Genomic DNA, 14,983 nt, shown 5'->3' on the forward strand with positions numbered 1-14,983 from the left:
GATTCTTCTCATAAGTAGCCTGCCCTTATATGTATATGTAAACTCTTTGTTCTATCTATATACCTAACTAATTAAATTTTTTTTCCTTAGTTTGTAATGCAAAATCTTCTGATAGAAATTAAAAGAACAAAAAAATATGAAAATCTATGCTCAAATAATATATAGTATGAAGCCTACCATAAATATATATATATATATTGTAAAATAATGTAACAAAAACTTTTAGTTCAGTTATTCCTTAACATCCCATTTCATCTTGATATCCCATCTACTACCCTTGGCATTGAAACTAACATATTTGACAAATTCTAGCAAGCTATCATCAATTAATGCTAAACTAAAAGTGTTCCAGCTTGCATTATTATTGATTAATACACTATCATGTTTATTATCATAAACAGTAGTGTCTTTAATATCAATATTCACAGCATTATCATCTACTTCGGCCATGAAAACTTCGTAACCACCATTAGTCCCATCTTCCCAATTAGTACTTGGTGTTAAGCATAATGTAGCTTCTAAGATACTTGCAATGTAACCTTCAATATTTTCCAAATATTTGTTTAATTCAATACGGTTAGCCATTGTGAAATCGTTACCAGATCTAAATCTTCTAATTAAAATTTGTTCAGTAATTGGGATCATTTTGGTTAATAACAAAATAAATTTCTTAAACGTTTTACTTTTCAAAAATTCAACTACTTTAATTAATTCGTTTTCCAATTTCAATCTTTCCTGATCAATTGTTTCTCTCAATAATTTAAAGTTAGAGCCTTCATTGTCTTCTTGATTATCGTCTTTTAATTCTGGTTTACCATCAATGTACATAAACTTCCATTTATGAATTGGAGAAGCTACTTTCCATGGGTTCTTAACATCTTTTGTTAAATTTGGGCATTCATTTTGCAATTCTTCATGTTTAATCAAATTTTTTAATAGTTCTGATTTTTCATCGTTTAAGAATGATGAAAGGTTGATAGTACTATTTGCAATAAACTCCTCTTGTATTTCTGCAATTTTTTCATTTGTCAAGTATTCTTCTGAAATGAAATCTTTTAAAAGTTTTATATCGTTATCTGTCAATTTTGTAAATTCAAAATCTTTAAAACTTTTTTCGAATTCTTTTATTAAAGATGATGAGATCAATGATCTATCATCCTTTGGGAACTCATATTGTTTTAATTCATCACTAGCATCTTCTTCTGTTAATTTTGTTATATAATTTTGAATCCATTCTTTTTCTTCATTTTCAATGTATCCATCTTCACCTTCTTGTGGAATATGAAACCAGCCCTGTAGAGATAATCTATTTTTATCAACAACAACTTCTTCAACATCATGGAAAGAAAGGCCTGGTTGAATTTTAAAGAAAGCAATTTGATTGAATTGTGGGACTAACTTTGCAAAGGGATCATTGTATGGAACATTCTCTTTCTTAGAATCATACAATCTTAAACCACCCCCATAATGGTCCTTCCATTTTCTATCAGGTTCAGGTAAATATAAAATATAACTGATTCTTCGGGAACCAACAACATCATCATGAGGTAAAAGGTGGCAATTCTTATTATAAATTGCAATATTCAAGTCTCTTTTAGATTCAGATAACTTACCCGATTGAGTGATATAGGCCATGAACTTTCTAAATTCATTTGAATATAAAATTGAACGTAATTTATAAAGGTTTGGTAATCTTTTTAAATTTTCATCATCAAGATTTGATAAATTTGCTAAATCACCACTCTGATTTAAACGATAAATATCTGTTTCTTTAGTAGAAAATGAAATTTCAGTTTCAATTTCTTTACGAACTGCACGTAGCAGCTCATCATCAACTAGGTCAGTAATTGTGCCCCATTCATAAGGTTTATTATTAGTAATTGTATCCTTCATCTGATCACGAAATTCTGGGTCCCATAACTTGGAATTGAACAAGGATTTTGCTTTACCATCTTCAGTAACCTGTATTTTAGAAGAATCGTTGGAATTCTCAGATGATCTTTTCATTTTTTTGCTAAGTAAAATTACACTTTTGATTTTACTAAATTATAATGTATTTAACCAACTGTAAATAAATCTGAGATATTTATTGAGTGAAAAAAAAGAATAAAAAAGAAGAATTTATAGCATTCTGCTTTATACTTTAAATGAAAAAAAATTTCAATAGCCATCGATATATCGCTAAAATTAAAAAATGAAAATGTGATTACATAGAGATATAACTTAAAAAGGAAATTATTAGGATTTAAGTCACGTGTTGATGACTTATTAGTTGAATTATATATACAAAATCAAATACAAAGGCATAAAGGCGAATTCTAATAAAAATACCAGTTGTATGGTAGCATATTTCAGTAAATCTAAATTAAAAACTTCTCTAGGTTCCAGTTGGCTTGTCTATTGGTTCCACAACTAACTTATCAAATGTATATAATTGAGAAACGATGCTCTGTCTCTTCAATACACCTAGATCATTGATTCCTTGCTTATAAAAATTCTCTAATTTGGCTTGATCCTGTAGTGATTTATTTGCTTTAAAGGTGTCTCTTGTTCTGCGGAGGAAATAATTTCTGAAGTTATAGTCACTGAAATGGTTTGCATTCTTAATTAATTGTTTATATAGGGATAGTACTTGTAATCTTGAAGGTGCTGGCATTGTGTATAGTATATTCTAGGTATTTTAATCTTGTAGGAGTATGATAAAAGTGAGAATGAATTAGTTTGATATCTAACAATAATGAAAATTATAGGCTAAAATATTTATGTTATCAGTGCTTCGGAAGAAAATTAAGGTCTTTAAAAAATGAACGGTATAATATGGAAATGTCTAATCTTCAAAAAATTAAACTTACATCAATAAAATAAATACCAAATTAAATAAAGTTGATATTCAAATAGTGTGAGTATGACATAATCCTGATTCATCCCAGCCCATTAAGTATTATTTGCAACTGTAGGAGAACTCAAGAACCTGTGAGTAATTGGCACCCGGATCGCTCTCGCACAAAATAATTTTAGTAATTGAAACTAACACCGAATACGGCGCTAACAAATTTTACTTACAAGATCAATAAGCTATTTCAAATAATATGATGATTAAAGCTCTTATTCTAATTTGGTAACCTTTTAATGTTAATTTTATGAGTACTCTTTTTTTAGCAAACAGTTCCTATGAACTCATAGGAACTAGGTTGGCAGCGTACCGAGATAAAAAAGCACCTATATCTTAACACATTCAATGAATTATTATTTTATAAATTTCGGATAAGTTTCTTTACTATTCTTTTTGGTAACTGAAGAGTTCTATCACGCTAATCCGTCAGCATTGAAGGTTAATCATGTTCATTTAGTTAATTGTATACATAATAAGTTGATATATATATAAACCCCGTTTCAAGATATAATTAAACGCCCAGTAAAGGTTTTTCATATGTAGAATTTTGAAATATTACTCGAAATATTTTCATCGTCAATTTGTGGCTAAGCATCTTTAGCTAAATGGAGTTGATCAAAGAATAATACAAAACAAATTTGAATATATTAATTAATAATTTTAGATAAAAAATGATAATGTTTAATACTTTGGGAGCTATAAAATTCAATGATACAAAGCGTAAAAGTATCATAACTGAAAAAAAGATATAGTATATTGCAAACTATTTACAAGAAGATTTCTATTGTAATTAGCTTTTGCCGCTAGCGAAAGATAATCAATTAAAGTTAAATTTTTCAAAGAATTAGAAAATAAAAAAAAAAAAATTTTAGATGATTGAAGAGTAAAGCTGATCTAGTGATGTAACAGTATACATTTTCAATTAAAGTAGCAAGTTATTAAAGAAGACAAATATGTAATGTCACGTGATAATGATTCATCCATGTTAAAAAGGTCTTACCCGGATTCGAACCGGGGTTGGTCGGATCAAAACCGACAGTGATAACCACTACACTATAAAACCACAAATTACGTATTTTATGTTGTAAACCAACAACCTTATTAACTTAACACCAGTTAATCCTTCGAACTTACGAATATAATTGTTCTTCTTCTTAAACTAAATAACTATATAAAATGACTATAATTTTACGACTTAAGTCTGAATATCTGGCCTTTAAATACTTTTCAAAGATCAACGCCAGCTTTTCCATTTTACTTTAATTGGACTGTTTATAAACTTACTTACAAGGGTAGGAGTGCACAGTTTGAACAATACTGGCTAACTAGTAGAGATTATGCATCGAACAGATATTCACAGGGATGCAACTAGCAGCTGCTCAGTGTTGTGTACAATTTCTAGTTAGCAACTTGTAGATGAGTATAAAGTCGATCTCGTCTACAACATTTGTTTGTGACATAGTGATACTGTCAGTACACTGTGTCAAGGGTTAGGAGCTTACAAAATCAGAGACGTTCGCGTCAACATGTTGCGACGCGTAAACTCGCTTGTATATAAAGCGATGCCCATGAGGCATCTCTATAGAATTACACAGAATAAGATAAGTAAGTTATAGTTATAAGAATAATCAGGGTTATAGTCATCTGTAAAATACTAGCCAGATCACTATATAATATTGTTTTGGTATTACAGATAGAATGTAGATCGAAACAGCTTGGTTCTTTTATATATCCGGAATATATAGAACTATAGACAAGATTAGACATTGATGGGAATTAGACGAGTTTATATACAAATTGGACTGGCATGATAACATCATGACAACTGGACAATGTGTCTATATATTGTGGACACGTTGTTTCTGAGGTTGGACTTTAGCACATGAGTTACGTGTCTTGGTTGACACGTTAGTACTTGTTGGAATACAACATTTGTTGTAGAACAACTTAGGAATGAAATACAAAATAATACCAACTGAAAACGACACTTCAAACTTAAGCAAACTTAGCCTTAACCAAGTTAGATGACTTTCGAACTTACGAAAAATGCTTGTCTCTTTTAGACTATATAATTATTATAAAACGAACTATAAATTATGGATAAAAATTGAGAAGCTAGTCCTATTTATACTTTTCAAAAGTCGACGACAACTTCTCGAGATTACTTTAAATAGAATATTTATTAACTTACTTACAATGGTAGGATTGTACAATTCGAGTAATGATTATTGCTTAGTATGAGTTATTCATCGATCTGATATTAACAAGTATGCAACTAGAGTCTCTTGGATTTATGTATAATTCATCAGCAGCAACTTGTAGATGAGTATAAGTTCAATATCATCTATAACAGTGTTTATACAAAAAAAAATTATCTTTATAATCGTTACATATATCTACTTTTAGATTGTCTTAAAAGAATTAAGTAAATGCTTTGGAAGAATGCAAGTACATAAGAATTGATATAATATCGAGTCTTAATTTACACTAACGGTATATTATGGATTTTTAATTCATACTATTGATTAAGTATTGCCCTTATATAATAACCTTAAACATTTTATACATTTTGAATAGTTTGAAGTATTGGCCTAACTGTGATAAAATATCCGTATATCTGTATCTTAGGAAAATATATAGACATGATAATTATATCCCTACCAGATAGTTTTAGCTTTTCAATAAGATCGATCTAGTTTTATGTTATATCATAAAAAAAATAAAATAAAATAAAAATTGGCAGAGAGCTATGAACGTAAGCCTTTAGCTTAAGTATGAGAGTAAAGATAATATCTTCTCTGTAAGTTAGAGAAGCCATATAGTTGGTAAATATATAATAATTGATCTGAACTGTAAATATAGAACAGAATAATGTAATATTCATCTAAGGCCTACTTAAACTTTGTGTAAGATAAGAAGTACTACGCATAGTTATAAGGAGAACTGGGAAATATTCATCTGGAATAGTAAGAAAATAGCACTTTAACTTTCTAGAAGTAAACCTTAGATATATATATATGTAATTTGTAAAGCTTCCCGCTTATTATGGTATATTCTTCTATGTCGTAGAGTGTACACTACTTCTGAGCATTCTTCACTTGCTATTAAGAGATTAAGAATTATTTGGTTAATAAAATACGAAGTTTTTCAAGCTCTTTATTTCTCATACTAAAGATTGCAAAATTTTTCACAAAAATTTCATTATTTATAAATTGTTTAATTAGTTAAATAATTATTTGTCACTTTATTCAACAAAGGACACTATAACAATTTACATAAGCAAAGTATCGGGGACTATGCAACTATGAATGGCTATTAAAAGTATAAGTTGTTAAAATATTTGGAGAACTTACACCGTACAAAATTAGCCTTTTTTAAAAAATATGCTAGTTTTGATTATTATTATGAATTACTTCACTCTCGAACCCCTAAAAATACCTGAATTTTATTGCCTAAAGTGAAGATTGCAGATTAATGTATTACAATTTTCAAATGATTTCCAATGATCTGAATATATCTTTGTTGTCGACTAGTTTGGGATAAGCTCCTGCCTGCTGCCTGCTTCCTGTACTACTACTATTAATACCTAGCTGAAACAGAGTGTCCCATGTGAAATGTTAAAGTTGTTAAAATCCCGAAAAGTTAGTGATCTAACCGAGAGAAGTGAAAGAGCGCGATGATGCCTCAAAACTGAAACATCATAACAAGGTATGCGAAAAAAGTAAATTGCTAAAAAACCATCAAGAATCTACATTCTATTGTTGAAACGGTGTTTATATATGTGTGTTTACCACATATTTAAATACCAACATATATATTTCAATGAATTGAACCTGTAGAACTTTATTTCAAGATATACTTTCAAGAGGGTTGCACAAAAGATAATTTCAATAGATCAGGTGGCATACCAAGAGAACAACAAATATATATTATGAATCCACTATCAACTACGTCAACAGTTCTCTTTCCTACCGAAACTATCGGAAAGGATGTGGAATACTTTCTTACTAATGCATTGCATTATATTATTCAAGTCCTTCAAATTATGATTCCAATGATCATCTCCTTTAGTAGAAATTACCCTACATTGTTTCTAGTCTGTACCGGTATTATATTTGTTTATGTTATATTTAGTATCATCTGCCGTATCTTCACAATTCTGAAACGCCTGTTATTTGTAGCTTTAATATTAATGGGATTTTTTATTTATGCTCGTGGTTCAGATCAATTCATTAACTATGATCTTCCTTATTTGAAAAAATTAATATTTCAAGATGAAAATGTATATGATGTGTTAATCAAATGGTTGTATTATTTGAAGAATACAACATATGATCATTCAACCGCGTTCTATAAATTTGTAACAACAACCATTAGGGCAGTCAATAATCACCCAGTGAACCAGTAAAATACTGTTTTTCTTTTAGCATCACATCTTGCTTGTCATAGAAACTATCATTAAAGTTAATATTACTTTAAACTAGAAATACATTGTTCATTCTTCCTGTTAGCACCCATTCTTTATTAGTTATCCGTCTTCCATTCTATTACTATGCATGTATGTGCATGTATATATAAGCTTGCATCGCCGTACTAATCTCATTCTATGTAATATAATATATGTATACATGTATATATGTGTATATAATATATATATATATATATATATATATATACTATTATTATTAATTAAGCTATACATTGTGTTAAATCTCACCTCCTCCCCTGCACCCTTTTATAGATCTGGTAACCCTAGTCACCTTAAGGAGCATACTAAATTTGTGTATGTTCTTCACGTGCATCGTCGACGTTTTCTTTTTGCGGTACAGTGTATTTCCCTCTCAGACCATGCGCCATTTTCTCTGTGTTCGGATGACAGCCCAATACTGGAGCTCGCCCAAAAAAGAAAGGGCAATGAGATGCGAAAACGAAAACATCAAATTTTTATTTTTATTTTTAGTTACTATTAACCAGAATTCGATTTATTACTTGATTCACTTTGGTTTGATGTTAATGTCTGGAAATGTTGTTGCGATACATTTCCAAGTAAAATATTTGATTATGTAGTCAATTGATTCTTTTATAGGTATTGTTTCCTTCTTGATAATAGTCATTCTAATATTGTCTACATAACTACAAATAAATTGCCTTTGTTTATTTTAAAAGTACTGTCTTTTTTTTTTTTTTTTTAGTAGATTTGTCTTTATTTCTAATAACTAAACTGATAGATCCAATATTCTTAAGTTAATACATTCATATTGAGTGATTAATTTTTAATACATTTGTAATAATAAAAAAAATATAAAAACAAAAAAAATAAATCAATAAAAGACAAAAGATAGGCCAAAGCAAAAGGTACTGTACCGTAATATAGCATAACAAACAATAATACTTATTCCCATAGCTTATACATACCAATAATATTTAATAAAATATTATACAAAGTATATAACATATCGAAACTTAATACCATCCCTAAAGATACACATAACCTCTTACACATATTGCATATATCAGTTAAGTAAAAATGGTCAAAGATATGGAATACTATGATGTGTTGGGAATCCAACCAGATGCCACCCCGGCTGAAATTAAAAAAGCATACCGTCGTAAGGCTATGCAAACACATCCTGATAAACACCCAGATGATCCAGATGCTCAATCGAAGTTCCAAGCCGTTGGTGAGGCATATCAAGTATTAAGTGATCCACAACTAAAATCTCGATATGATCAATTTGGTAAAGATGATGCTGTCCCACAAGCAGGTTTTGAAGATGCTGAAGAATATTTTACTGTCATTTTTGGTGGGGAAGGCTTCAGAGATTGGATAGGAGAATTCTCGTTATTCAAGCAAATGGGTGATGTAGATGAGATGGGACTAGATGAAACCTTAAATGATTCAAGTGAAAGTGGGAATAATACTCCAAATGGTAACGCTACTGGGGATATTACCAAACATAATGGTAAGACATCTTCAACTGATCAAAAGGCAAAATTATCCAAAGAACAAAAGGAGAAATTAATGGAAATGGAGAAAAAAAGACGTGAAGATATGGCAAAACAAGTTAATGAACTAACCAAAAAATTGAACGATAAGATTTCAGATTATTTACTTGCAGTTAAAGGTGGTCATTTAAAAGAATTTACAACAAAATTAAATCAAGAAATAGAAGAATTAAAATTAGAAAGTTTTGGTTTAGAATTATTATACTTAATTGCAAGAGTTTATAAAACTAGAGCAAGTAACTTCATTATGTCTAAAAAGACTCATGGTTTTTCCAAATTGTTTACTGGTGCTCGTGAAAATGCCAGATCGGTCAAGGCCACGTATAATTTACTTTCCACTGGTCTTGAAGCTCAAAAGGCAATGGAACAAATGAGTGATGTGGATACTGATAAATTAGATGATATAGAAAGGGTAAAATTTGAAAATGAAATGGCAGGTAAAGCTTTAGGTGTTATGTGGGCAATGTCAAAATTCGAATTGGAAAAAAAATTAAAAGAGGTTTGTAATAAAATTTTGACTGATAAATCTGTTCCATCGAAAGAGCGTGTTGCAAAAGCAAAAGCCATGATTTTCTTAGCTGATAGATTCGCAAGTGCTAAAAGATCGCCAGAAGAAGCAGAAGAAGCAAGGGTATTCGAAGAGTTGATCTTGGGTGAACAAGAGAAATCTAAGAAAAAGCCTCGCAGATGAGCTTAGTGATTTCATTAAATCTCTCATCCCATAAATTTTCATGTCATTTATGAAGTTAGCAAACTAACAATTGGCCCCCTTTTTTTTAACTTTGTATAGTAATTTAACTTGAAGAATGCTAATTTCTTCTTCAAGTATTTCTCTTCATATTATATTTTTTTTTATTTTTGTACTTTCTTCCCTGTCTACATTTTTATTCTGTTTTTTGCTTCTATCTTTTATTATATAAAAGTAAAATTATTTTATAGAAGTAGTTTCTGGGGTATTCTGGTTGGGCTTCTTCTGTCTTTAGGTGAGTTCGTAGTACAATTCATCAACCGCTAACTTATTTTTTTTATATTTTGTTTTGAAAAAAATCTTTTCATAATTCTTTTCTACTTTTTTTTAAAATTCGTTTTTTATAATTGATATTCAAGTAATGATATTGATAGAATTACAAAAAGTTAAATGAGTATAATATTCCAATTAATGTTGAGCGTGAAATATTACGTACTAAGTGATATTTTTAAACAACTTGCATATCTCGGACTATAAATAGAGCATGTTCTTATATACTTCAGTAGTTTTATATACGTATTTAGCTGGAGGAGAACAATTATAAGAGCAAATAATACATGAAGATCTGACAATTAAATTATAGGCCCATCAATATTCTAATATGTAAAAAAAGGTTTACTAATTAATGCTATAAAAAGAAGATAGATAACTTAATTATATTTAATGTCGTTTTTAATGGTGTTTATATCTTGATGATTTTGTTTTCGGAATTAATAAATAATTCGCGAAACCGATAAAATAAATACAGAATGTTTAAATATTTGAAAACCAACACCAAATAGACTTATTTATAATTGGCTGAAATTTTTTATCCTTGCTACAAATTTAATAAAATATAAATAAAACAATTAATAATGATAAGGGGCAAGTTGCTACTTTATTGTATTTTGACTTCAATTGTCACGCTTGTATCAAATGTATATATTAGAACATATCCCTCAATTCATCCCCAAAAATGTTCATGGGCATGCGCCAGTAAAGCTTTAAACGAACCAAACATCTCACCACTTTCAACATGGGAAAAAATGTTATATTATACAAGAAGATATTACAAGGATGTATTATCCAATGCAAGCGAAAGCTCTCTGAATACATCTGATGTTCAAGATATTCATATGCTGGCATTAGGAGATCCTCAAATCAAGGGTGCCTACAAAAAGACGACTTATTTGCAAGCCCTAGATATATACATGAATGACCATTATTTAGGTCATATATTCAAGACAATGCAAAAAAGACTAGACCCTGGATTCATTGCTGTTTTAGGAGATCTATTTTCCTCTCAATGGATTAGTGATTCAGAATTTTTTAATAGAACAATGAGATATAATGAAAGATTATTCAAAAGAAATTCTACATATTTGCATAATATTCAAAAAGATAACCACGATGAGAATGGCCAATATAAAGTTGAATGGTCAACTTGGGGTACTGAGCTTAATACTAAAAGACAGAGTCCGAAACCTTGGAACTTTGATTATGGATATTCTGATGTATATTCTTGGAATCCAGAGGTCGAAGATTTCCTGTTTTTAAATGTTACTGGGAATCATGATATAGGCTATTCAGGCGATGTCACTTATCAGCACAGGGCAAGATATGAAGAACTCTTTGGTAAGGATAACTATTGGATTGAATATGATATTGAAACAGACCATCCTTGGAGAATTGTTGTGTTAGATACTTTGCTTCTGGAAGGCCCAGCACTTCAACCAGAATTCTTGGAAGTTAATTGGGAATTTTTAGAGCAATTAAAAGAAAGAAATTTTTCAGGAAGTACTGTGCTATTAACACATGTTCCATTTTATAAGCCTGCTGGATTATGTTCTGATGGGCCCTCCTTTAGCTATTATCCAGAAGTCTGGGAGAAGGAACCTTATAAAGCCAATTTGCTAAGATCTCAAAATCATTTGAGTGAAGAAGTCTCTAATACAGTGTTGAATAGCATTTTCAACAACGGTAAGCCAGGTGTCATACTAACTGGTCATGATCATGTTGGTTGTGAAACTATTTATAGTAAAAATATTGATAACAAATGGTTTGCTTCAAAAATTGCTCAATCAAATGTAAGTATCAAGGAAATTACAGTAAGATCAATGATGGGTGAGTTCGATGGTAATTCAGGTCTATTAACAGGTCATTTTAATCATATTACAAAAAATTGGGAGTGGAATTTCTCTCTGTGCCCATTTGCCATTCAGCATGTTTGGTGGTTTGCAAATATATCTATATGTCTTACTATAATTCTATGGTCTTTCTATTTCATCTAAGCGAGCCAATAACTGTAGGTAATATGGCTTATGTAATAGCAACGATATTTATGGTAAAAATATATTAGTATGTATGTAATTTATTAATTAAAAAACAATAATGCTATATTTTGCAGTCAAACATAGATAAAAATTCTTTATTATTGTTTTATACATATCTCACATCTAAGATATACTTTAAAGATTTTAGTGCTCCGTAATAGGAAGTTACAGCCGCGCGTCGAAATTTGCCCAAATCTCGCGGCAGATCGAGAAACTAAAGAATTCTAAAAAAAAAATAATTAAAATTTACGTGATTTTGATCTCAAGAATTTCCCCACAAATAAAGAAGAATTTCATTCAACATCTAAAAAAGCAGATTACATATTAATTCAAAAGTCTCCTCAAAAATCAACTCGTTTAATTATAAATAAATAGAAAGAAAGGGCCAAATGGATAATAATAGTAGAGGATTCTTTACAAAATTGAAAATACGCAAGAAGCCTCAGCCTATTTCTGATCTCACTGAGTTATATGGTACAGTTGCAAAGGAATCTATATATTACATTAAATTAGAAGATCAGGAACAGTATGAACAGGCCCTTCAAGGTTGGAAAGGACTAACGACGGATACAATGTACCGATTAACACAAATTGAAAAACTGTATCCGGATATTTTAAGCTATTCTAAGGATGAGCTAAGTTTAAAGAATGGAGTACGTGAGCTGTATCATAAAGCATGCAATAACTTAGAAAGGGTTCAAGCATTATACGATCAAAATCCATCAATGAATTATTCCGTGGACATGGGGAGCTTTGATGATAGTACTATTACTCCCAAAAAAAATCACTCTATAGATACTCTGCACACTATTCCAATTATTTCTGGCCCATCTAACTTCCAGGTAATTTCATCCTTTGAAGGATCACCACAAAGTAATCAAAATAGTCCATTAGGTAGAACTATTCAATTAATTCAATCAAAAGATATAAAAGATCATAGTCCCAGTAAAAAAATGAATACAAGTTTAAGAACAACCCAACAACTCCAGCAGACATCCAATATGTATAGTTTACGAAGCATACATAGTAATGGGGGGTCTTCGGGTACTACTAGTAGCGAACTTCTAAACACGGGAAACTCTGCATATCCAGGTACTGTTGCTAAATCAAAAAAGAGGAATTATAGTACCCCATCTTCTGTTAATACAAGTAAGCATAGCATACCTGATACAAAACTTCAGCATTCACAAGACATGGAAAATCTTGATAATTTTACTGATTTCTCTCAACTATCACTAGATGAAGAATCTGACATTGTTGAATATAATAAATATGACTTATATACAGAAGGAAATGACCGTACTTATAGTAATTCCAATAGTATGCATACAACATCAAGACAAAGGAGTAATAAACAGAATGCTGATAAATTGCCGAAAGTTAGATCTAAGTTATCGATTCCAAAACTTTCACAAACCTTATCAGAACCAAATTCTACAACATTAACAAAGACTGAAAAAGATCGAAAAGCAGCACTGTCGTCCAATTCTAAAGACTCCATTTCGTCAGGGAAAAGTGCATTTTCTGCAGGAGCATCGTCGAATCCTTTAAGAAAAGAAAACATGAAAAAAAACAAATCTCTAAGTTCTCTAACTAATAATTCTAACACATTAAAGCATCCACATCAATCAAATACCAAGCCACAATCCAGCTCATTCTTAGAAAAAATGAACTATAAACAACATTCTGGAACATCTGTAACTGCTGCAAAGGCTGTATTTAATCCTAAGGGTCAGAACTCACTTCCTTCTTCATCATATGCATTACAAGTAAGGCAGTTAAAACAAAAATATCACACAGGCTTTCCATCTGATATAAATAAGAAAAATGAAGAATTAGAAAAACCAAGAAGAAGAAGGAAAGCAGGCAACACTCAGATAGCAAATAAAGTTTCTGGGAAGTCTACAAAAAAAGCTAATGTATCAACACAAGGGAAAAAAATTAATGAGAGTAAATCATCGATACAGACAAGCACTCATTTGCCAAATTCTAAGCATGATAACTCTACTATTGAAAATAAATATAATATGACTAAGGAAGAATTGGAGGACAATATCATTGATTCAATTCCGGGAATTGATAAAGTAGCTGCCAAACAAATCTTTAGTGAAATTGTTGTTCATGGAGATGAAGTTTACTGGGATGACATTGCTGGATTAGAGAATGCCAAAAATTCTTTGAAAGAGGCTGTCGTATACCCATTTTTAAGGCCTGATCTTTTTCGTGGTTTAAGAGAACCTGTTAGAGGAATGCTTCTGTTTGGACCACCTGGTACAGGAAAAACGATGCTTGCCAGAGGTGTCGCTACTGAGTCGAAATCTACATTTTTTTCTATCAGTGCATCAAGTTTGACATCAAAATATCTAGGTGAAAGTGAAAAATTGGTTAGAGCCTTGTTTGCTATCGCCAAAAAGCTTTCCCCATCCATTGTTTTTGTTGATGAAATTGATTCAATTATGGGAAGCAGAGATGAAAATGGTGAAAATGAGTCTAGCAGACGTATTAAAAATGAGTTTTTGATACAATGGTCTTCATTGTCAAATGCCGCAGCAGGTAAAAGTGAAGATGATGAAAGGGTATTGATACTCGGAGCTACTAATTTACCATGGTCAATCGATGAGGCTGCAAGAAGAAGATTTGTAAGAAGACAATATATTCCACTTCCAGAGGCAGAAACACGTAAAATACAAATAATGAAACTTCTATCATATCAAAAGCACAAATTAGATAATGAAGATGTCGACAAACTTCTAAAACTAACAAACGGATATTCAGGAAGTGACATCACTTCATTAGCAAAGGATGCAGCTATGGGGCCTCTACGAGAGCTAGGAGATCAGTTATTGCATACCTCTACAGAACGCATTCGTCCAGTAGAATTAAGAGATTTTAAGAATAGTTTAAAATACATTAAACCTTCGGTATCACAAGAAGGGTTAAAAAGATATGAAGAATGGGCCTCACAATTTGGCTCATCTGGAGTTTAAACAATACTGTACTCGTATGTCGCGACATTATTAACTC

The 14,983-nt window shown here is 30.7% G+C and overlaps 6 protein-coding genes and 1 non-coding gene across 7 annotated transcripts; 4 read left to right on the forward strand and 3 right to left on the reverse strand.

The window, feature by feature from the left end:
• Positions 1–231: 231 nt before the first annotated feature.
• TPA1 (oxidative DNA demethylase) lies at positions 232–2,007 on the reverse strand (the record flags this gene model as incomplete). The annotated part of the gene is made up of 1 exon (XM_004180389.1): positions 232–2,007. One exon carries the CDS (start codon positions 2,005–2,007, stop codon positions 232–234), a length of 1,776 nt encoding a protein of 591 aa, XP_004180437.1.
• A 370-nt stretch (positions 2,008–2,377) lies between these two features.
• ISD11 (Isd11p) lies at positions 2,378–2,656 on the reverse strand (the record flags this gene model as incomplete). Its single annotated transcript, XM_004180390.1, has 1 exon — positions 2,378–2,656. One exon carries the CDS (start codon positions 2,654–2,656, stop codon positions 2,378–2,380), a length of 279 nt encoding a protein of 92 aa, XP_004180438.1.
• A 1,228-nt stretch (positions 2,657–3,884) lies between these two features.
• Positions 3,885–3,956, reverse strand: TBLA0Dtrna1Q. Its single transcript has one exon. It is a non-coding gene; the product is annotated as a tRNA-Gln (tRNA).
• A 2,868-nt stretch (positions 3,957–6,824) lies between these two features.
• Positions 6,825–7,301, forward strand: APQ12 (Apq12p; the record flags this gene model as incomplete). The annotated part of the gene is made up of 1 exon (XM_004180391.1): positions 6,825–7,301. One exon carries the CDS (start codon positions 6,825–6,827, stop codon positions 7,299–7,301), a length of 477 nt encoding a protein of 158 aa, XP_004180439.1.
• A 1,119-nt stretch (positions 7,302–8,420) lies between these two features.
• On the forward strand, positions 8,421–9,590 carry CAJ1 (Caj1p; the record flags this gene model as incomplete). Its single annotated transcript, XM_004180392.1, has 1 exon — positions 8,421–9,590. The coding sequence occupies one exon, from the start codon at positions 8,421–8,423 to the stop codon at positions 9,588–9,590; it is 1,170 nt and encodes a 389-aa protein (XP_004180440.1).
• Positions 9,591–10,501: 911 nt separating this feature from the next.
• TED1 (Ted1p) lies at positions 10,502–11,917 on the forward strand (the record flags this gene model as incomplete). Its single annotated transcript, XM_004180393.1, has 1 exon — positions 10,502–11,917. One exon carries the CDS (start codon positions 10,502–10,504, stop codon positions 11,915–11,917), a length of 1,416 nt encoding a protein of 471 aa, XP_004180441.1.
• Positions 11,918–12,348: 431 nt separating this feature from the next.
• On the forward strand, positions 12,349–14,946 carry SAP1 (putative AAA family ATPase SAP1; the record flags this gene model as incomplete). The annotated part of the gene is made up of 1 exon (XM_004180394.1): positions 12,349–14,946. One exon carries the CDS (start codon positions 12,349–12,351, stop codon positions 14,944–14,946), a length of 2,598 nt encoding a protein of 865 aa, XP_004180442.1.
• Between the last annotated feature and the right edge of the window lie 37 nt (positions 14,947–14,983).

The sequence above is a fragment of the Henningerozyma blattae genome, chromosome 4 (assembly GCF_000315915.1).
Source record: "Henningerozyma blattae CBS 6284 chromosome 4, complete genome".
Taxonomy (NCBI): domain Eukaryota; kingdom Fungi; phylum Ascomycota; class Saccharomycetes; order Saccharomycetales; family Saccharomycetaceae; genus Henningerozyma; species Henningerozyma blattae.